At 37.3% G+C, this 23,536-nt stretch overlaps 2 protein-coding genes across 5 annotated transcripts; both read right to left on the minus strand.

The window, feature by feature from the left end:
- Positions 1–723: 723 nt before the first annotated feature.
- On the minus strand, positions 724–7,938 carry LOC148918511 (cyclic nucleotide-gated ion channel 1-like). Of its 3 annotated transcripts, XM_089048029.1 has the most exons (8): positions 7,731–7,938; positions 7,292–7,402; positions 6,261–6,753; positions 5,965–6,162; positions 5,483–5,760; positions 4,752–4,863; positions 4,041–4,289; positions 724–1,401 (listed from the first exon to the last, which is right to left on the minus strand). In XM_089048029.1, the coding sequence occupies exons 2-8, from the start codon at positions 7,339–7,341 to the stop codon at positions 982–984; spliced, it is 1,800 nt and encodes a 599-aa protein (XP_088904155.1). In that variant the 5' UTR covers positions 7,342–7,402; positions 7,731–7,938; the 3' UTR covers positions 724–981. The 3 variants fall into 3 exon arrangements, with proteins under 3 accessions (XP_088904155.1, XP_088904156.1, XP_088904157.1); XM_089048030.1 differs by lacking the exon at positions 7,292–7,402 and having other exon boundaries at positions 7,731–7,937; XM_089048031.1 differs by lacking the exons at positions 7,292–7,402; positions 7,731–7,938 and adding an exon at positions 6,877–6,986.
- Positions 7,939–19,738: 11,800 nt separating this feature from the next.
- On the minus strand, positions 19,739–22,437 carry LOC148918512 (wall-associated receptor kinase 2-like). 2 transcript variants are annotated; one of them, XM_089048033.1, is made up of 4 exons: positions 21,712–22,437; positions 21,437–21,584; positions 21,177–21,329; positions 19,739–21,022 (listed from the first exon to the last, which is right to left on the minus strand). In XM_089048033.1, the coding sequence occupies exons 2-4, from the start codon at positions 21,498–21,500 to the stop codon at positions 19,908–19,910; spliced, it is 1,332 nt and encodes a 443-aa protein (XP_088904159.1). In that variant the 5' UTR covers positions 21,501–21,584; positions 21,712–22,437; the 3' UTR covers positions 19,739–19,907. The 2 variants fall into 2 exon arrangements, with proteins under 2 accessions (XP_088904159.1, XP_088904158.1); XM_089048032.1 differs by having other exon boundaries at positions 21,437–22,437.
- Between the last annotated feature and the right edge of the window lie 1,099 nt (positions 22,438–23,536).

A 23,536-nucleotide genomic window follows, 5' to 3' on the forward strand; every position in this document is an offset into this window, starting at 1 on the left:
TGTGAGATTCGTGCCAAAATTGCTGCAGAAAGTAAGTAAAATGTGAGATACTAATGAATGGCCACTTTTATTCTGGGAGGAAAGAAAACCCAATCTCAAATTCGTTGAAAATCTAAGGTCCCCTCCACTTTCAATTTCATAATCGGCATTCTGTTCTACCATAGACAACCGACCACCAACCACCGGCGACGGCCACCCCCTCCTCTTCCTCTGCCTCGTCTCCCCTTCGCATCTCTGTAAGGAAAGAAAAATTCGTTGAAATTTTTGAATCATTTGAATTATTTGCGTTCTTTGATTTCCCCATCCTATTTCGATGTAATCCTTTCCTTAATTTTGTTGCATAACTGGTATGGGATTGTTTGGTTCCGTATGGAATTCTAATGTAGGATCTTGTCTCCAGTCACCAGGCTCTTCATCTGGACTTGAAAGGGGGAAATAATGCATTGTTGTTGAACTTGCTTCCAAACGTCTTTCTTTGTCTCCCCCTTGAAAAGGAAGGAAGAAGAGCACTTAAATTGCAAGGAGAGCGCAAACACATGTCACGAGAAAAAACACAATGGACCTCATATTCTTCAACGGTATATGGAAACCTTGCAAGTTGCAATATAAACCTCATGCTGTTTACGACATACAAGATTTAATTTGAATTCATGTTTTTCTTCTTTATGGAATGTAGAGTAAAAAAAAAACAACCAAAATATTAGAAGATTTTCAAAAACTATCTGAAATTAATTTACTCAAAAACCATATGATTAATAAAAATTCTTGGTCATCTAAAACAAAAAAAACCACAAGTATATGATACAAAGCACTCAAAAACGAGATAATTCTAGACATCAGTACGATACAAGCACTCAAAAACACAAGTAAAAAAAAGCTGGATATCCAAGTTACTTGGAATGTTACAATATATATTTGGTGCACTAAATTACCATCCATACATACATACATGACCAGCAGCAGTAGAAGGTGGGAGGGAAATCAAGGGTCAAAGTTTAACTTCCAACGTTGGCATTTGGAGACTTCTACCAAGTCCTCCGCTGAAATAACAAAGCCTTCTACGTTTGTTTGACATTGCACATTTTCGGAGCAGATAGGATGGCTGTGACTCCCAGATTGGTTGGACGACCACGTCAGAAGCTCTTGTCCATAAACATCACCTTTCCGAAGTTGCCTGGTGGACATTGATTGAGATGGGGATGGGGCAGCACCAGAATCTTTTGTTGTTTCTTCACCACGTGTATGTTTGTAGGTTAATACAGTGCCTTCTACAATGAGAAGCATGCGATCAATTGGGCGATCCATTTTAAATATGCTGTGATCCGCTTCGTAAGTCACTAGCTTCAGATGGTCGCACATTATTTTCAGCACTTTGTCATCCACAAGTCGAAGAAGTGGTTCCTGTATTTAAAATTTATCGATATTTAAACACAAAGCAAGATTCATTCATCCATATATATAACTTGGCTTTTTAAGCAAGATTCATTCATCTATATATATAACTTGGCTTTTTAAGTGCTATATTCCTGAATTTTGTATAAACTTGAGCTTTAATACCTTAATTCTCAAAATAGCTTCCACAGTCCTTCAATTCCACTTTCGTTTGTGACGAAAGTTCTAGAGTAACTTCCGTTACTTTTTTCCATCAAAATGATGGGCAAATTGATTCTTTTAAGTGTTGTAATTTTTTTGTTTTTTAAGTTAATTTAAATTTAAAAATTAAACAATTAAAAAAACCAAAAGTAAACCCAATGCCCCACCACCAAGTACCATTATTCCCTCACCCCCACTCTCTCTCTCTCTCTCTCTCTCTCTCCTCCCCTCCCCTCCCCTCCCGCAGCCCAACACCCACAATATACCAACGGATGCGAAGGTTTTTGCTATTGAAAAATATTGAGTTTTTCTATTTAATCCCGCATTTCTCCTTATTCACTCTATATTCTAAGTTCATCTCAATTTCTAATTCAAATTTTCATAATTTTTAAGAAAATTCCACTATCTTCTCAAACTACCCCTGAATACACACCAAGCAGGAAAAAAAAACTTAAAGAATTTTGTAATTTCTACAGAGAAGGGGATTTACTTATACTCAATTACAGGTTAGATTACTTTGCTTTTCCCAGCAGGAAACTTCGTAATTTTAGTATGGAATGCATTTTTTTTTCTTTTTTTTTTAAAAGTATTATTTTTTTTTATAAAATAATCAAGTTTGTTGTTATGGCATCCCTTCACATGGCTATAATTGTCTTAATGGTAATGGACACTGCAGTGACATAAAAAAATTCTAGCAACATAAATGTTTTAAATTCTGCTAATGGACACCACTTCATTGACATATTTATTTATTCTTTGTTTAGGTTGCTGATCCTGCTTATCGTCCTTTACTCAAATTTCTTTTTCTTTGTGCATGTGAACCATATTGTGGCTCTATTAGATAAAGATATTCAAAGCTGCGATTAGGGTTTATGAAGAGAAGATGAGAGTGTAGTAGATTTCTTGAATTGAAAGAGAAGAGCAATTTGGCAATACGGCATGGAGGAGTTCGTGTTTTTCTATAACTTAATATATATGAAGAGCGGTGGGGCATGTAAAGTGTGTGTATAGATGTACTAGAAATAAATATTAAGTTGGATGACCTTTTTTTATCTTTTTATACAATAATAAAATTTAAAATTTTAATAATTTAAGTATTGAGATGAACAAAGAAAAGTGTGGGGTTTAAATAGAAAAACTCAAAATATTTATATGGGCTTAATTCGATTGAAAAATAGTTATCTGGGTCATCAATGTTTTTGGTTTCTAGTTTCTTGTTCTTACATGTGATTGTTGAAACTACATTGTAGCTGATGTGATTTGGGGCTGTTTGTAATGTAGTCATGGGGTTTTTTCATGCGTTTTTAAAGTGGGCATGGTGTGAGGGAGGAGTTTTGCGGAAATTTTGGGGTGGGATTCGGATTCTGGGTTTAGAGTAATTAATTGGGTTTTTTTTTGTCGTCAGGTGGGGTAGTGATGGCAAAGAGGTTGGAGGGTACGGTGGTGTGCGTTTCTGTCGAATAGAAGGGGAAGAGAGAGAGGGAGACATAAGGAGGAAAGAGCTAATGAGGGGAGAAGATATAGCAGGTGGATTGGGTGGTTGAGAGAGAGAGTGAGCTGGGCTGGGCTGGGCTGTGCTGTGGGGAGGGTGGGGGCTGCGAGGGAGAGGTGGTGGAGGCATCTGTCATTAACCCTTTTTTCTTTCTTTTCCCCTGAACACTCAAAAAGACCAATTTACACCTCATTTTGATGGAAAAAAGTAACGGAAGTTACTTCAAGACTTTTGTTACAAACGAAAGTGGAATTGAGGGACTGTGAAAGTCATTTTGAGTGTTGAGAGACTAAAGCTCAAGTTAATACAAAATTCAGGGACCATAATTCCTAAGAGCATCTATAATGGGCTCCCTAAACCACCTCCTTAGACAAATTTTAAAGAGGAATCGTAAAAATGCAACTCCAACCACGCTCCTTATCCACCTCCTAAAATATGGAGTCCTCTAGGAGCTCCTAAATCTGAGGAGAGAGAAAGGACTCCTAGTGACTCCTTATAATTTAATGCTGCTTTATTTAATGAGTATTTCAAACCTTTATTTAATGCTAACTATTTTTTATTTTATTTTTTAATAGAGATGGACCAATCAAAAAAGAGTCATAGCATTTATGACTCTCCAAATTAGGGAGTATGGTTGGAGTTGAAATTTTTTAGAGAGCTCATAAAATAGTTTTCTTATATTTTTAGCTAAATTTTAACTAAGAAATAGAGAGCATCATTATGGATGCTCTAATAAGCCTATGTAACTTCAACGATACAAATTAATTCCTTGTAAATTGGACTAATGTCTTGGACTTATAAAAACTAGTTTGGACTCAATCCAGTCCTGATATAAGTGATCGAAGGCCAAGGCAACTCATGTACTTCTTAGGTAAATTTTTCTTTTTAAATAAATAGCATAGATACAAATACTTTTGAGAGAGAGAGAGAGAGAGAGAGAGAGAGAGAAACATACCTGTGATAGAATTTTCAAGCAGAGTACATGCGTTAGAGATTTTTGCGTATAATCGGGAAGAACATTGAATATATTCTCCAGAACACCATCTTTATCCTCTTCCCATTTTTTATTTATGTTTTTCATGATTTCCTTCTTCATATTGTCAGGAATATCATTTTCCTTCATCCACGTTTCTATCTCGTCCTTTTTTAAATCAATCTTCTGTCTTCTTTCCTCCGATTTTGTGGTTCTCATCTGAATGAATGTCTGAAGGTACATTTCACCACAAATAGTAAATTAGAAGTGTATTTCAAAGATCCGAACATCTAACTTTTAAGTATCCCTTCAAAGATCATTTATACAAAAAATCACTTGAATCCAAAACCATTTGACCACTCATTAATGGTTATCATTTTAGTGTTTTCTTGAAGCATTGTGTTCGTCTATTTTGTTAGTCAAAACTTGATGCCTTAATGGTCTTCAATGTCAAATTATTTTTTTTTTCCCCGAAATGATGATCTATGGATAAAGGCTTGAAAAATAGACAGGTTTGGTAATTAAAATAAAATTCTTAATGAACCCACAATATTATCTCAAATAAAATTATTTATGGAATCCATCAATAAAAGGGGATATATATTGACATAAGATAGAGGTTGGACCTGAAGTTGAAGGGAAATAATTGAAAGCAAACTAAATAGATATCTAAGAGAGAGATTTATTACTAACCTGAACATTTCCAATGAGATATATAAATAATAGCAAGCCAGTGACAGAAATTAGAATTGCAAACAAGTTTTCCCACACATAACTACTTGTTGTGAGATTCGTGCCAAAGTTGCTGCAAAAAATAAGTAAAGGACCAAGCAAAATGTGAGATACTAATGAATAGCCGAAGAAAGTAGTTATAAAGCAACACTTGTTTGGTTCTCTTCTTTCTTTCTTCTACTGTTTCTGTTAAGCTTTTGGTCGATCAGAAGAATTTAGGGTTCCTAGAAGGATCCTCCTTGTAAGTTCAGTTACCACATAAAAGAAGAAAGTAGTCATATTTAATATATATATCATATACAATAGGAGTAATTAAGAAAATTTACAACTGTAATAAATTAAAACCGTTACTTTATTTACTTTGGAATAAAAATATCACAGCATATATATCATATACATGTTGTGCACAACCGCAATGTGCACAACATGCCATATCAAGTGGCATAAAAATAAGACTAACAATGAAAAGTACTTTGGAATATGATATCTATTAATTTTAAAAGAGAAAAGTATAGGATATTCATATTTTATTGAATACTTCTTTTGCTAGTTTTTTTTATCTTGTAGTATAAAAAAAACATATTAATGTGATTAATATGGGATATCAAATAAAATGGTGAAACTCTTTCGTAAAATAAAATAAATAAATAAATAAAACAGTGAAATTTTAAAATAAATTTGCACATGCAAACCTTAAATTTCTCAGGCCCCACCAGAAGGAGTAGCATAACTTGGTTGGAAATTGTATATGCCCCGTGTTATTAATTTTAATGGAATCACGAAATATTCCATAATCAAACTGCGGATTATCGTCCGGAATACCGCATGATGTGTTTAACAATTTGATCATTGTTGCAGTGGTTTTGTGATCATCATCACAATAAAAGGTACCCATGCATTTTCCACAAGCCCGATGCCAACATGAAGTCTCTCGTTGAACGGAAAAGAAGTACCAAAAAGCTCCAATAACCTGAAAAACAACATAATTAATTCATTGATCTAATGATCAATATGATTATTAATTGAGAGAGAAATTGGTACATTCACTCTACGTCATCAGTAGTCACTTTCCAATCATGGAGTTATTGTAAATGAAACTAGGATTCCTCAAGCATTTATCGATGAACAAAAATAGGTATGTACTAAAATAAAATGATATGGAAGTGAAACTTACATGACTAGCAAGAATGTATAAAAACAAATTGAATAGGGCTTTAACCCGTATTCCGGCAGTTCTTGTAAGTTCCTTAGATGATAAGACAATTCGATAAATTCTTGGCAAATACTGGCTCAGAAGAAAAAAATTGACAACCTTTCTCCGTACTAAATATCCCGACCTTCTCACTTCGAAAAAAAGGTACCCTACTAGAAGCTGGGCAAAATAATAATAGTAATGGGTTAGAAGTCCATATAATAATTAAAGCTGCCTAGCTCATAATTTACACTAAAAAATTGAATTTCTCTTATTACTTGTGGCATGGGAAAAACAGAGAGAAGGTCAGTCACCAAAGAACACCACTTCAACTCCCGAGCTAATATCACAGCAAATGGAATAATCTCGTCTCTTCTTATTAACGTTGCTTGCCAATCCAATTCCCATTCCTCCTTCCCTTGGTTGATAACCTCGTAGGCTTTATTAATACCTGGAATGATTTGATATCCAATATCCACCAAGAAAGTGATATCCGTGAGAGATCGCGAAATCAGGGCCACATTCCTCAACTTTTTGTCCATTCCAAGGCATTTGTTATCCTCATCGATGAATGGAATGTATAAGAACAAGGGATCTAGGGAAATTGCAATAACACATGAAATTACAATCATCTTGTTCCAGCACGAAGCTGAAAGAAGTTTGCTTTCCCATTTCTTCTTTGTTGAAAGTTCCCCATTTTTGTTGGATACCGCGGAACGTCGTGCTTGCCCCTCAACATTTTCCAAATTGTAAGGTTTACCTGGTGTGTCGCTGATTAAAAGAAAAATGCAATCAGAAAATTAAGATATAAAGCTAGGACTTAACAAATATAGAAATTACAGTATATCTAACCAAAAATCAAAAAATTGATGTAAGCCTAGGACTTAAGTTTACCTGATGTATCCCAGATTGACTTCTTCAGGGGAAATTTTTGAAATTTTTGTATGTTACCATCCAATACATGTGAAAATATTCTTCAACTTGCTGTACTGTTTTTTTATGACTGTGGTTGGATGCATTGGAAATATTCCACATGTCCTATGTATGTTAGATTGTACACCAACCCATACAAAATTTACTCCTTTTTCTCTAGTGGTGCCAAACCAGCTATTAGCACCGTATTAACTAACTAACTACTTAACACTTAACTTTAAGGCATATAATTTAATTATTTGCTAATTGCTTTTCTATTGTGGGCTTGTGAAGAAAAAAAGTGATATCATACAGGCACAAGTAAGGAAGAAAAAAAGAAGATAAAGAGAAATAATCATCTTATCTTATTAAGCGGCTACATTTTGCAAAAACCAACCTTGCCATATTGGTCTGATGATCATCGTCTTCACGGCGCTGTGAAGACATAACTTAATCCTTCTTATACGGTCGATAGGATAGTTTAAACTATTATAGATCTCTCAATTTTCTGAAATAAAAAATGATGGAATTGCAAATAATTAGTAAAAGGCTTAATATCCATTCAAGTTATTTAATTTTTCGGTCACATTTGGTTTGACCGAAAAATTAAATTGAATTAACTATATGTTTCCGGTTTATATAAATAGAGTAGCTCTACGTTTCAGGCAACCGCTAAAATGACCACGATGCAAGCATATCAAGAGCATCCAGAAACATACATATCAAAAGTGCTTTCCATACTAGTATACAGAAGCCTTTGAACGTAGATAGAGAGAGAGCTTACACATATTTATTTCAGGAAATTAAGCTTGAATTGATTATATGAAAAAACTTACCACGCTATTTACTGGAAGCAATGGCAACAGGATAAGAGAATAGGGATGATATTTATTTCCTTCTTTTTGTCAATAAGACTTCATCAGAAAAAGAGAGATGAGAAAAGAAGAAAATTTCATAGAACCATGTAAGGATGATCTGTGAGGAGAGAGAGCTCTTTTGCTATTCAAAAACAGCTGTGGGCTTACTTGGCAAGTTGGTGAAATTTATAAACAATGGCAATGACTTCTGTCGTTCACTGACCAAGACTTTGTTTTCTGACAAAAAACAAAAGAGTAAATTGATGTACATCCCCCAAACTAGGATCCAATTCAACTTAATTCCTGGATTAAAAAGTCACTTAATTTAACACTTGAATTAATTAAATTGACCAATTTAGCCCTCGCAGTTAAGTTTTTCGAAATTTCATCCATTTCCCTTAATAATAAGAGTAAATTTGTAAATTGTAAATTCCATCCATTTTTCCCCAATGGACAGCAGAGGTGGGTTCTTTTAGTCAAATAATATGGGTAGAATATCTCAGATGTATTTCATTCTCCGAAATGAGGTATTTATAATACAAGGTTACAAACCCTAGTAGGGTTATACTATGAAATAAGAAAAGTCCTAATTACATAATATCTATACAAAAAGGAAACAAATAAAATTCTAATAGAATAAGAAAGAAATATCCTAATAAGACTAGGATATCACGTCAACACTTCCCCTCAAGTTGGAGCAAAGACGTCACGCATGCCCAACTTTTCTTTAATGAAATTTCGATCAATCTCAACATGCTTTGTACGATCATGTTGTACAGGGTTATGAGCAATTGCAATCGCAGCCTTATTATCGCAATATAAATCCATAGGTTTCTTAGGCCCAAAGCCAAGATCTCTCAATAATCTCCTCAACCATAGTAACTCACATACACCATGGGCCATTCCACGATATTCGGCCTTAGCACTAGATCGAGACACCACCTTTTGTTTCTTGCTTCTCCAAGTAACAAGATTACCACCAACAAACGTAAAATACCAAGACGTAGAACGTCTATCAGTAGCCGAACCTGCCCAATCAGCATCGGTGTATCCTTCCACATCTGTATGACCATACTTGGAAAACATTAACCCTTTGCCAGGAGTTACTTTGAGATATCTCAAAATACGCGTTACAGCTGCCATATGATCTTCACTAGGTGCGTGCATAAACTGACTCATCACACTTACTGCATACGCAATGTCAGGACGTGTATGAGCTAAATAAATTAATTTCCCCACAAGCCGTTGATAGCGCTCCTTATCAATATGAACTTGATCAGGATATAACCCCAACTTGTGATTCTATTCACTAGGAGTATCAATTGGTTTACAATCCAACATTCCAGTTTCTGCAAGTAAATCCAAAATATACTTCCTTTGAGACAAGAAAATACCATGCTTAGATCTGACCACTTCAATCCCGAGAAAGTACTTCAAGTCACCTAATGATTTCATCTCAAATTCAGACGCCAGATATTTCTGGAAACTCTGTATTTCTGTCTGATCATCTCTAGTTACAATCATATCATCAACATAAATTATTAAAACTGTCAATTTACCTTTCTGACGCTTCAGAAACAAAGTGTGATCCGAATTACTTTGTACATACCCAGACTTCCTCATAGATGCAGCAAACTTCTCAAACAAAGCTCTTGGAGACTGCTTTAATCCATATAAGAATTTCTGTAATTTGCACACCATACCCTCCTTAGAGGTTACAAGGATACCTGGCAGAGGGTCCATGTATATTTCTTCCTTGAGGTCACTATGAAGGAATGCATTTTTGACATCAAATTGTAACAGAGGCCAATCATGATTAGCAGCCCAGGACAAAAGTATGCGTACAGTATTGAGCTTTGCTACTGGAGCAAAGGTCTCCGTGTAATCCACTTCATAGGTCTGAGTATAACATTTCGCTACCAACTTTGCCTTGTAACGGTCAATGGAACCATCAGCCTTGTGCTTCAAAGTAAACACTCATCTGCACCCAACTGCATTTTTTCCTTTTGGTAAAGGGACTAGCTCCCACGTGGCATTCTTATTTAAGGCTTCCATCTCAACATGCATTGCATCTACCCATTTTGGATTTGATAGAGCATCCTGCAACTTAATTGGCACACATACACTAGATAGTTGACACAAATATGATGTATATGACTTAGACAGCCGATGAGTTGACACATAATGATTAATGAGATATTTAGATTTGGCATGTATATCAGGGGAATATTGCACTTTAGGTTTACCACGAGTAGTGCGTGAAGGTAAGGGATAAATAGATACATCATTAGAGAGTACCTCATCATCATCACGAGTTGATTGAGACAATGACAGGGCAGAGGGGGGTCTTATATCAATCTCATCTTCACAGGAGTCACCAATATTAATGTTACATTCTTTTGGCGAATGGCAAATTTCATCATGGAATTCAAGCAACCGGTCGTTACCTTCAGTCGACCGGTTGGTTTTGCATGATTGTTGAGCGTGGTCGTATCTTACGGAAGACCGGTCGTTTCTACGCACTCGTCATGCATCGTGCCGTGCGACCGGTCGTCACCCTCTACACGACCGGTCAAATTTGCACAGATTGCTTGGCGACCGGTCGCGTCCTCTAGGCGACCGGTCGTTGGCACTCCGTCAGAGATTCCTTCATATGCCTCTGTACATCCAAGATTTTCACATGCATTTTTTCGTCTAAGATCTTCCATTCCGAAATTCTTCAATTCACTCCCGCTCTCCCCCTGAATTGGAGAGGAGGAAGAGACATAATACGATACTTCTTCATGAAAAGTGACATCCAAAGTAACATGTACCTTCTGTGAAGGAGGGTGGTAGCACTTGTAATCTTCTGAGTAGTAGAATAGCCAATGAAGACGCAGCGGAGAGCATATGGATCAAGCTTACTTCGTTGATGGGAGTAGACATGAACATAAGAAACACGTCCAAACACCTTTGGAGGTAGCTTAGAGACCGAAACTGGGGGAGTATGGGCACATAATACATCAAGCGGAGTCTTGAAATTCAAAACCCGATTAAGAGTACGGTTAATCAAATAGGCAGCGGCCAAAACACCATGTCCCCAAAGATGGTGGGGAACAGACATATCCAACATAGGAGAGCGATCAACTTTAAGTAATTGACAATTCTTACGTTCAGACACACCATTCTGTTGAGGAGTGAATGGAGTGGTAGTTTGATGGATGATACCTTGATCACGGAAGAACTGGGTCAAGGTATAATTCATATATTCACCTCCGTTATCAGTTCGAAATACTTTAACACTGGCATGAAACTGAGTAGACACCATAGTACAAAACTAAAAAAGAATAGAGGCAACATCATGTTTATTCTTCAAAAAATATACCCATGCTAAGCGAGTGCAATCATCAATGAACGTGACAAACCAACGGAAACCATGAGAAGTCACACGGGCAGGGCCCCATACATCAGAATGTACTAACTCAAAAGGCAGTGCAGCTTTATTATTACTCATAGGAAAAACAGTACGGTGGCTCTTGGCCATTACATAAGTCTCACATTTGAAGCTAGACTCATCACACGAACTAAATAATGAATTAAACAAATGCTTAAGATAACCAAATGACGGATGTCCTAAGCGACGATGCCACAGCCAAAGTTGTTGTTTGTCTTTGACACTACTACCCTGGACTTTATTAGCCATACACCCACAAACTGCTGCAACCGGTAAGTAGGTAGTACAACCCCCTATCCGTTTACCATGCCCAATCTTCGCATAAGTCTTGAGATCCTGAAAAAAACAATGGGTAGAATAGAAAGTAGCAGAAGCGTTAAATGTATCAAAGTAAACGCCCAACAGACAACAAATTGCAACGAATTTTTGGAACCAAAAGAGCATAGGACATAGGTAGAGAATGAGTGAGGTGGATGGTACCTTCACCGGTAACTGGGGAATGTAAATCATTAGCACTAATAATATAGGGGTCACGAGGGTTACGAGACAACTCATCAAATATATTGGTATCATAAGTCATGTAATCAGAAGCACCAGTGTCAATTATCCAAGTATTAGAACCCATACCTGGCATGGTATCGGAAGCACACAGATTTGCAGACGGGGCCGGAGGACGGGTCTCATCTTGAGTCATAGTGCAGGCGACCTTGGATCGTACATACGAGCTTTGTAGTCAGCAAACCAATCGGGATAACCATGCTCCTTAAAGAAATTCTCAGAGTAGTGATTCTCATTACAATGACGACATTTAGGAGGACCGTCAAGAGAGCTAGGGGTAGAGCCAGCAGGACGCGACCCAACAAAAGTAGAAAATTTTATAGCGAGGCGACCGGTCGCGTCGTCTTTGTGCGACCGGTCGTTGACGTGCTGGGTCGACTTTGAGGGCCATAGAACCTCCTCCAAGCATAGCGGACTGACGGGTGTCTTCCTCCATGACCATGGCATAGGCCTCAAGAGGGGGCAAGACAGGACTAAGAGCAAGGATATGGTTATAGACACCATCATATGGTGGATCAAGTCCTCCAAGAAAATCATAAACTCAATCGGCTTCAAGTTCTTTCAGACGGCGAGCCCCATCATCGGTACAGCTATATTCATGTGGACGCAGACAATCAATCTCCTGCCAGATAACATGGAGTTTTTCATAGAACACTTTGACAGATTCACCATTCTGACACGTAAGGATGGACTGCCGTCGAAGTTGAAACAGACGAGAACTATTCGAGTCACAGTATAAGTCTTCCGAGTGGCTTCCCATATATTAAAAGCAGTAGTGTTGGCTGCACAAATCTCACGGCCTGGTGCTCCGAGCCGAGGGGATGTGCGTCAACACGTGACATCCTTCTTTTAGATGCGGTGCGGTTGTGCGCGGGCGTGCCAAAGCACGGTCTACCGTGCGTCGAGATGGTGATGAGGTTTGGGTAGAAGATGGTTAAATGATGCGCCTGTTTTGCATTCGACTCTTAATCAAACGATTGTGGCCGAGAGAGGAACTAATCTCGGTCGTCAGGTTCACGGCCTGAGCTACAAGGCCGTTTAGTGGTGGTGTTGGTGGCGGGTTTTAGGCGGTGCTCCGCGTGTTGCTCAGAGAGCGACGGTCGTATGATATATGGGGTGAGTGAGATGATAACAGAGATGGTGCTCCGGCGCCTAGAAAATCAAAGGTCGTATAATATATTGATGAATAGATTTTCCTTACAATCTACCACTACTCATAGGAAAGCAAATAAAGGTATTGAAAGTGCATTACAGGAAAATATAATTTGCTCCGTGGGAGGCTTTTGGTTTGGTGTTTGAACCCCTTGAATGTAGTCCTGAGCTTAGTATTTATAGGAGGAGTCCTGGAGGGACAATCGAGGCTAAAAAGACCTGTGTGGTGGAGCCTGATCGGGGCAAGTTGGTAGTCAAATCGGCATTTGGAATCGTGAAGCATGGTGGTTTAAGATCGTGGAGCATAGTGGTGTGACCCCCATAAATCCCGGTAAATCTCGGCCACTGCCATAATCGTGGGTTCTGCCCCTTTGGCCGTGGGAACGCATTTAATGCCCTGGTCTGGTGGTTGGTGATCTGACCTCAAGTCGTAAGATTGCTTGTGAGAATGTCTGCGCCTAACCACTCTGATTTCCATCACCAAATTCTGACTTCAGTCACTTCCCTTCTTCCCTTGTGCATTAAATGCTTCTTGCGACTAGTGGATTTGTTGCGATAGTCAGAGGCATTACTTCATTAAATGGGGCGTGGGACCATGAGGTCACGTGGCGATTTAACCACAGTATCTTCGGCCGTGTCTTTTACGGCCTTCGGCTTCGGCCTACAATACGTGGTCGCGAGGCCGAGAGGATTCTGCCTTTGCGGCTTTTCTTTTGTTTTCAGGAAGGCGAAATGCCTAACGAAATGGTAAGTGTCATGACCGAGAGGAAGTCCCTTCAATCAGTTTGTGACCGTGATTTATTAGGCACAAACAAGTAGCACCATGTTCAAACAAAGCACGAACTGGCTTAGTCGTGGAATTGAGAAGCCATGACTACACCAGACAATTATCTTTTTCCCATTCGTCATAGGCAGTGGAATCTTTAGACGGAGCAGGCTTCTTCCCATTGATCCAACTTTGCATACGACGACTAGTAATTGTAATACGCGCACCACAAGACCAAGAGGCATAATTAGAGCCATCCAATTTGTCAGAAGTAATCGGGGTAGAGTAATCACGCGAGGGACGTTCATCCTTTGTTGTAGACGCACTAACACCCGCCACGACTTTAGAATCATCACCCATGATAACAACGGAAAAACACAACATGAAGTGGATACGACAAACACAGCATAGTCACAGGCACAAGAACCCTAAAAGGAATTAGGGCACACAATAGAACACGAGTGGCCACAACACACACAGGTCACCAGAAAGTCGGCTCTGATGCCAAAGTCAAACAATATGGGTAGAATATTTCAGATGTATTTCATTTTCCGAAAAGAGGTATTTATAATACAAGGTTACAAACCCTAGTAGGGTTATACTAGGAAATAAGAAAAGTCTTAATTACATAATATCTATACAAAAAGGAAACAAATAAAATCCTAATAGAATAAGAAAGAAATATCCTAATAAGACTAGGATATCTCACCAACACTTTTCTATATCAACAACTTCAAGTTCCATTCAAAAGGAACAAGCTTTGTAATTTGTAACCAATAATTCAAAGAGGAAGGAGGAAGAAAAAGAAGGAGGAACCTGAGCTATGCATAATAAAGACGGGAAATGAGGAAGGGATGGGGAGAAAGATTTTTTTTTTCCTTTTCATTTTTCTATTTTCTAACTATTTAAGTTTTTTATAATAATTAAAAAAATCAAATAGTAATCTGACTTTTTAGACAGAAAAATGAATGAAAATTGAAAAAATTAACGGTAAGGGTTAAATTGGTGATTTAATTAATCCAAGAACTAAAATGGCTGATTTTTTTATTCTAAGGGTTAATTTCTACAAGGATCATAATTCATGGAATAAAATGGCTGAAAATTCAAATATATATATATACTATGCTCTTGGACTGACCAAGACCTCTTTTACCACCCCTTCTTTTTGGACTAATTATTGACCAAGACCTCTTCGTTCACTTGATTCTTTCCAATTTACATTCTTCTACTTTTTTCTTCCTTATTTTCAGAAATAAAACTGGATTATTTATAACCAGAAGGGAAAAATGACAATTTTGATCCATGTGACTGTATCAAACAAGTTATTTTATAATTTCAAGGCTTTCAATATCCTTGAAATCTCATATAATTCCTGAAAGTTAAAGGAAACCACCTTGCTTAATAAACCATGGTGCATTGCCCTATATGTATAATGTATAATGTACCTACAAAAGGTTTCCCACATAAATGAAGAAACTTGCGAATCGCGACAACACATGACCTGGTGCGTCATATGCCAGTCATATCTCCATTGAATCTTTGTCACCAAAAAGAAAAAAACGTGGGGTTTAGTGACACAAAGTAGTACGCCGATGTTGATGTATATCTTTACTAAAGGAAGTGCTAGCTTATGAGGATGGTGACTTCACTAGTAGAAAAATTCATTATTTCAAAGGAAAAAAGGCATCAGAAGATAATGTAAAAGAAGATACAGGTTGAAGAAAGGAAGAGAGATGAGACAAAGTAATGTGTCTTTTTCTGCTGGGTGGGTAGAAGTGTAAAACAGGCAAATTCACGATAGTGCTGCTCATCATTATGACTCATGATTCACCAGTCATATGATTGGGTTGGAGGAAAAGGAAACACATGGTTCTCCTCCTCCATCGGTACAGATTAGTGCTCTACAATAATAATGCCTCCTCCAAAATATAGAGGAATAGACCCGAACGAGTGATTAGAATCGTACTTCAATCATTTGAACTATCAATTATTCTAAGTCATCTTCATGCTTCATCTTAGTAAAAAGATCACTTAAATAAGAAAACAATAAGGTACGAACTCTCCTTTTAGATTTTCAATTCTTCATATCCCATTATGCCCTAAAAAAAATATATTCGGATATGTGCGGAAATGTTTATGCAAGAAGTACTTCTCATAAGCGGTTTCAATAAAAATACCTCTAAATTAATGGATATAGTAAATGAAACTAAAAACTAAAACTTATTTAAGTAGGGTTTTTTTTTGGTCCATAACTCGTTTCATATATCATCATCTTCCCATTTCTCTCACCACTATCTTGTATCTTCTAAGCCCCCTAATTTTTTTTTTCTCGTTTCCCCATAATTTTCTTATGATGCATGGCCCTAAGTTTGCCTGCACATGTGTACTTTAAAACGTTTTCCTCCATGAATGGAGAAAACACAACAAATAGTTGCGACATACGAGCTCGTATCTTTGTTGACCATTGTTCTTGACTGGATCAATGCTTGGAGATAGAATCCACTCATGCTTATCTAAAACAGTGCCAAATTAATGTGTCTATTATTTTGCTCATATAATATAATATATCTTCCAAACAAAGCATCATCATGATCATGAACGATCTTGTTTTTATTAGTGATGACGACTCGAGTCACAATCCCGGGCCAAAGCTGCATGCCACTGAAAAAAGTGCGAATATCTCTCTAAAGGCAAGAAAAAAGAAAGGAATAAGAACAAGAAGATAATGTAATAAAATAAAAGAAATAGACAGGTTGATTGAGGAAATAAACAGGCAAATTCACGAGGGTGCTCTGCTCATCATCATGATTCACGTCACGTGTCATATGATTGGCTTGCAATACCTCGGGGTCGCCTCTATTATTCGTTGGACGTCCATGACTGGCTTCGTGACATGGACCATTGAGATGAATGCATGCATCTCCATCAACGGCATCTCCATCAACGGTTAGCTGACCTGCGCTCTCCGTTTGGTAATTAGAGCATTGGCAGCAAGGGGCTTGTTGGGGGGGATCCAAAATGTGGTTCCAGCAACAAGAAGCTGTCAGGGCAAGTAGTGGGGCCCACATACTTGAGCTGGCCTGAGCGCCACTCGCAGGCTGTGCTGACGTCATCGCGCGACGCCACGATGACGTCGTGCATGGAGTAAATTTTTAACGTTAGTGCGTGCAATGCACACGCCAATGTTAAAAAAATTTGATCGTCGCTACAGTGACCACCCAACGAGGCTCTTCCAGTGTCTTCTGAACCATCCGATCGACTTTTAAACATATCCAACGGCATCCATTTTTTCGCAGATAAAAAATTGAAAAAGCAACCCCAACAGCTCTCTGCCACGTGGAAGCTTCTAGGCTCTCCGATCCTTTTTTCAGCAATCCAACGGCATGCAATTTTTTGCCCAATAAAAATTCAAAATTTAAAAAAATACCAAAAAAATACTGAATTTTTTTTTCTATAAATATCAACAAATACTTTTCACTTTTAACACCAACTCCTCATACATTTTCTTCTTCTTCTACTATTTTTCACTTTCTACTCAATTTTTTTTCACTTTCAAGTTGTTTTTTTTCATTTTTTTTTTCTCTATCACTTTCAAGGAAAAAATATTCAACAAAATTCCTTTTTATTCAAAACATTCCATACATAAAAAGCAAACAACAACCAAAGCATAAAAAATAAACAAACTACAACCAAAGCATAAAAAATAAACAAACCACAACCAAAGCATAAAAAATAAACAAACCACATGAAATTTAGAGGGTGAAAATCTTATCTGAAATTTGAAATTTGAAATTTATCTGGAATTTGAATTTTGAAATGTATCTGAAATTTGACATTTTGAATTTATCTAAAATTTGAATTTTGAAATGTACCTGAAATTTATTTGAAATTTGAAACCGAAAATCTTATCCGATATGAATAGTATTGACACGGAGGAACCCAAACATTTGATCCGAAAATATTATCCAAATTAATTGTTTAAGTAAACAAAGTTGTGAAAAAAACAAAAAAAATTAATAGTATTTACCATGACAAACCTTGCACTGCTAGAAACACAATATTTTTTTTTTGTGCTAGGGCAGCCACTATTCACATGAATAGTAGCTGCTTTAGGGCTCCCCTTGCCATGGCAAAGGGTTAACTGGTGAAAGTGCTCTTAGGAAAGAAGTTATGGGGATGGTAAATCAATTGCTTTATTATTTTTGATAAGTTCATGCATGAGAAATGGTTGTCTGGCTGGCACATAGGAAAGTAGGGGGAAAGTGAAGCATTCCTCCCCGTTTGGGTTTTGTTTTCCCTTATCATGACAAAGTTTGAGAAAATGAGCCAACATTAAATACATATTTTTCATTACTATTTTGTATTCATTAACAATTTATAATTACATTATAGCATTAAATGCATTCTTTTTTTATTTGATTTCATATGGGTATAATTGAAAAATTAAACAAACTTTGTTTTACATTTTTATACAAACCAAACATGTGAGAGGAAATAAAGTGGTATTTCCTCTTTACTTTCCTAGCATTACCAAACAAGGGAAAATAATCTTCCATTTTCTATCTCTTAGGAAAGATATAGAAAATTATTTCCCATCAAATCTTTTCTGAAAACCATATATGACGGAATCATGAATTTTTCGATGAGTAAGCTACATTTTGAATATTTTACAAATAAAATGCAGTCATCTTGAACTAAAAAGAGAGAAATTCCCAACTGATTTATCATTGGCAAGCGAAAGCACCCATCATCAATCATCATATAAGACATCAGGATGCAATTAGCTATAAAAATAAATTAATAAAGTCTATTGGGCATATAAATGAAGTTTTCTCCTCCTCCTTTCTCTAAGTCTAGAATTGCAGGTGTTGATAATTGGTTTGTTGCGAATCTAGTTGTTGTTTTCCATGTATTACATATTCATAGGCCTATTAATAAAGTCTAGTCATACTTTTGCTTAGTTTCATACCAGTTTTGGTTAATTGATTTACCTTGTATCTGTGAACTGATTGGTTTTATTTTTATTTTTATAGATTTATGACTAGTTTATTGACTAGTCATATCTCTGTTAGGTTCAGTCGATCATTGTCATTGTCTTATATGTTTGATTAGGGATTTGGATATGTGTATCTCTTGCTTGTTCATAGGTCTGTCATATTGTTACTAAGAACATTTAATCATTGTTGTCTTAGATTTATCCATTGGAGTTTTAATTTGGTCCCTTCACCTAAATACCAAATTCATTATCCTCTTTCCTTAATTTTCCTTTTCCATGGATCTTGGTTTTATTTTTGTGTTTGTTGTTTTTGAATGCAGGTTTTTTTGGTTTGGGTGTTTTTTGCTTGGCTATAATAAGAGTTGTCGGCAGTACTATCTATCCCGGCAGAGGTGGAGGCATCAACATAGATAGAGTAGTAATGGTTGTTATGTTGGTTAGGATGCGATGTGGAAACAGACACCGCGAAACACTATTGCCGCCATGATTTAGTTGTCACTTTTGGCCCACATATATAAGGTTTTGGCTCCAGATTAGTGTTTGGAGTTACAATAATGAAGGTTATAGGCTTGTGTGGGTTAGGGTTTAGCTGATGCCGCACTAAGGATTTAGCCAGTATGGCGTTATGGATTTCTTCGGTTGCTGGAGAGGATGTGGAATGGCGTTCTTGTTTCTTGTTTTAAGTCTATTACTCTTTAGAAGTTTGCTACATTTTTTTATTTTAGTTCTCATGAACTCTTTAGGAGTTTATTGTGTTTTGTATTTTAGTTTTTGGCTACAATATAAATTTGCCGTTACACAGAGGAGATATATTGTTAGTCTGTGTACGAATCTTTCAAGATGCTAAATCAGGAGTTGAGTATTTATTGGTCTAGTCGTAATTCTCTCCAAATAAAATCAACTTGTTGTTGTGTTTGGTCACTGGTGTCGTACCCGTTTTGGCTCTTTGTGGCTTTGTACTTTGATATGTTTCATCAATAATTGGAATCGCTTTTTCTCAACCAAAAAAAAAAAAAAAAAAAAGACGCATGTCATGAGAAAAAGGAAAAATATCCAAAAAGAGAAGGTTGTTAGCATTCTCCTTATTCAGAAGCCAGCTCAATCTTTATTTATTATTTTATTTCCGAAAGCACACAACAAATTTACAATAGCACACCACATGACTCCATTCTACAGTCTATTGTATTTTACACGGAACATTAATTACAAGGACGAACAAGTCAACTAATTATCACCCATCTCGAAGAGTCGTTATTTGAATGCTGCTTCCGCACTCTCTGCACTACTAGAACCAACTAAGTTGCCGGTATCTTTGGGAGATGGAGAGATATCATCCTCTTCTCCTCCACTTGGATGTTGAGGCATGGTTTCAAGTAATTTTTGGAGCTCTCCGTGTACATCTTTCATAGATAGCCTTTCCTCCCCTCTTGAATTCAAGCATTTTATTGTCAGCTCAGCAGCTTTTTTGATGACATCATCAGAAGATTTCTCCAATATTTCTTCATCAAGAGTTTGACGCAACGTACTCCCTTCAACTGAGCGAAGAAAGAGTTTTACCTCTTTTTCCTCTGCCTTTAGGCCTGTTAACAGCTCCACTAGCACAAGTCCAAAGCTATAGACGTCGTGTCTTTTTTCCCTTTCATAGGCTAAAGCTGATGTTTCATTCTCATCTCCAAGAACCAGTGTTGAAGCTCCAAAGCCGGACAGTTTTGCCGTTAAATTCTTATCTAACAGTATATTAGCGGTTTTCACATCATGGTGTATGAAACGCGTGACAGCGGAGTGGTGCAAGTATGCTAGGGCGTCTGCCGTCTCGGCTGCTATCTTCAACCGCTGTTGCAATTTAAGGGGTGGTGATGGTTTTTCGCCATTTTTTCCGTGAATATTCTCATAAAGAGTGCCCTTGCACATAAACTCGTAAACCAATATTGGTATTGGGGTCTCTAAACAACAACCTATGAGTCTCACAACATTTGTATGGTTTATTTGATAAAGAGCAGTCATCTCTTTAACAAATTGGTTTTGGACGTCGGTATTTTGGTCAACTGGGTCAGTATTTTGGTTTGGGTCAATTGGGGCACTAACTTTTATGGCAACCACTTGTTTATCTAGTATTCCTTTGTAAACAATTCCATATCTTCCCTCACCAACTATTTTTACTTTATGATAATTGTTCGTGGTGGCCTTAACGTCATTTTCAGTAAAGGATTTGGCTGTTTTCCCCGTACTAGCCATTTTTTTCTCTAAAATTGCGCCACCATTAGCGTCAAAGTATTTTTGTTTGAGCTTCTCTACATGGCTTTTCCTCTGTTTCCTATATATCCCAAAAATTGCAACCAGTAAAACAGAGAAGCTCAATGACACGCCTGCAATAAATTGAAAACCATATATATGTTATTCTTAATAGTATCCTCGGCTCCGATGTCAAAACTAGATTATATTCATTGCCAAACAGAATTAATATACTGCATGTGTGTTGAATATACTGCTTACAGGTAAATAACTAGCTCTAGTACATACCCAGCGAGATTTTCAAGCGTGTTTGTGAGGGAACTTCGATGCACGTAATCTGGTCTTGGTTGCGGTAGCCACTATCACAGGAACAAGAGTAATTTCCTTGTAGATTTGTGCACTGTCCATTCTTACAGGGGTTTTTATCGCACTCATTAATATCTGAAATAAATAGTAAAACTCATATATCACAGATCCATCAAGAAGAATATCCTTAATTTTGAGCTTTAGTTAGCTGCAGTATATAATATATGTATGTATTTGTATACCTTGGCAACCATAGAGGTATGGGTTCCCTTCGAAGCCTTTCCTACACCGGCAAATGTAACCCATAGACCAGTTATGGCAGGTGGTATTTCCCTTGCATGCAAAAGTGTCGTGGTTTTGACTTGCAACTTCACACGACTCCTCCCTAACCTGCCAAACAAGAACCAGGGGAAGCCGGCTTATATTGCGAAGTTGTTGAAAGCTTGTACTTCTGAATGTGAAAGAGCCATGTCTCACAACGAAGGCGAAGCCGCAGGGGTTAAAGTCCCATACGTACCTATGGTTGTTATAGCTTTCCACCCACAGAGTCAGGTTGTTCAGCCCAGGGGGGATCTTCGTTTCGCAACACCCCATGCCAGAGCAAGACTCGTTCTTGTCAATGGCGTACGCGTAGCCACCAATTTTCTTTCGACATACGGAGACGCAGCCAGTTGTGTAGCTTTGGTCTTCCCGGCCACCGAATAAGTACGCTTTCGTGTCACAACCAACCACAAAGAAGCTGTTTTTTTCTCCAGAGATGGTGTAAGGATTATACACCCTGAGCCCGCCGCTGCTTTGGTCTTCCCTTGGGAGTCGGATACCTTGGCGTTATAACAATCTCTATTTACTAACTGCAGTATATGCAGCTCACCCTCTTCAAGAGATATGTTGGAGACAATGATACGGGTTTTCATCAATCGGGGTAATGTGGGCTCATTATTATTGGATTCTATGCAGGTGATGTTGAATTCTGGTCGGGAGTAACAACCGTCACCAATGCCAAATGGGTATGGAATTGGGACATTACCACATTTGGGTTTGCAGAGAGGCAGGGCTATAGCTGTTTTATTTTCTTCTCCTCCTCCTCCGGCGCTTGCTCTTGTTGTTGCTACAACACTTGTCGCTGCTGGTACAAGTACTGCTAGCAACATTATTGAAAGTAGAATAAGCATCCCATATTGAGAGGCCATCTGTGGTATAGGCATGCACTGTAGCATGCACTGTATGTTATGTGTAAATTGTTTTCCTAAGGAAACCGAGGCAAAGCCTGGCCTATTATATAGATAGGAAATGCCTTTACTAACCTATAATTATTATTTTTTGTCTGTTAACACTCATCTGTCCGTTTTATTTATTTTAATTAACGAGTGAGAAAAGATTCCACCTTGAAACCCTTTTTCGATACGTGAAAATATTTGATTGGCCTGGTTGGTTGTTAAAATTGGTGACCAAGTGGCGTGGCTTGACTAAAAGACTTTCTTAATAGACAGCTTTTTCATATTCCTGGTGAACAGTCGAGTCACAATAATTAACCCACCATAGAAAGAATGCATTGACATGTAGTCTACGGCTAGATGAGCGTCCACGTGGCTGTTCTAAACATCAAACGACATGTAGTACTATGTCATCGCGTTAAGTCACTTTGGTGTCATCATCCACTGGATCCTTCGTGACCCCATCTCACGTGTATATTATGATGATTTTTTCTGACCGTACTATTATAGCATTCTATAATCTCTCTCTATATAGAGCCTATTTGGAACGAAAATCCAAAACTAGACACTTGTTATTTTTTAATTAGTTCTTAGTGTGTTAAAAAAATTTCAAAAACCAATTAGGAAATGATAAGTGGCTAGTTTTGAATTTTTCCCTTCAAATAAATTATATATAGATAATTATATAATATATATGCTAAAATGAGCTTTTTGAAAACCTATATTACGGGAGATGATTTTTTTTATGTGCAAGTTTGAATACTAATACTAATCTCTCAATGCAGTTTACATATGAGTCATCTCTCTAACTTGTTGGAAGTCCATGGAACAGGAGGAGAACCCTTCGATTTAGATAAAGATTCAAATTTAATATTTGATATATTCTCATGTGGGCGTGACATGATAGACTTATTATTCAATTTGATTAGCCTACAATACAGAGAGTATCATGTCAAAGAGAAGATCAAGGAGCAAAGATCAAAGATCAAGGAGGAGATCACCAAAGAGGAAATCATCAAGAGAAGATCAAACATAAATTGGTTCATATAATTGGTTCAAGGGTAATTAGATATTATCCTTTCACTTGAATTTTCCATTTATGAAAAATATATCAATGTTCATAGCTTA

This window comes from Prunus mume, linkage group LG3 (genome assembly GCF_029339155.1).
Source record: "Prunus mume cultivar Tortuosa linkage group LG3, ASM2933915v1, whole genome shotgun sequence".
Taxonomy (NCBI): Eukaryota; Viridiplantae; Streptophyta; class Magnoliopsida; order Rosales; family Rosaceae; genus Prunus; species Prunus mume.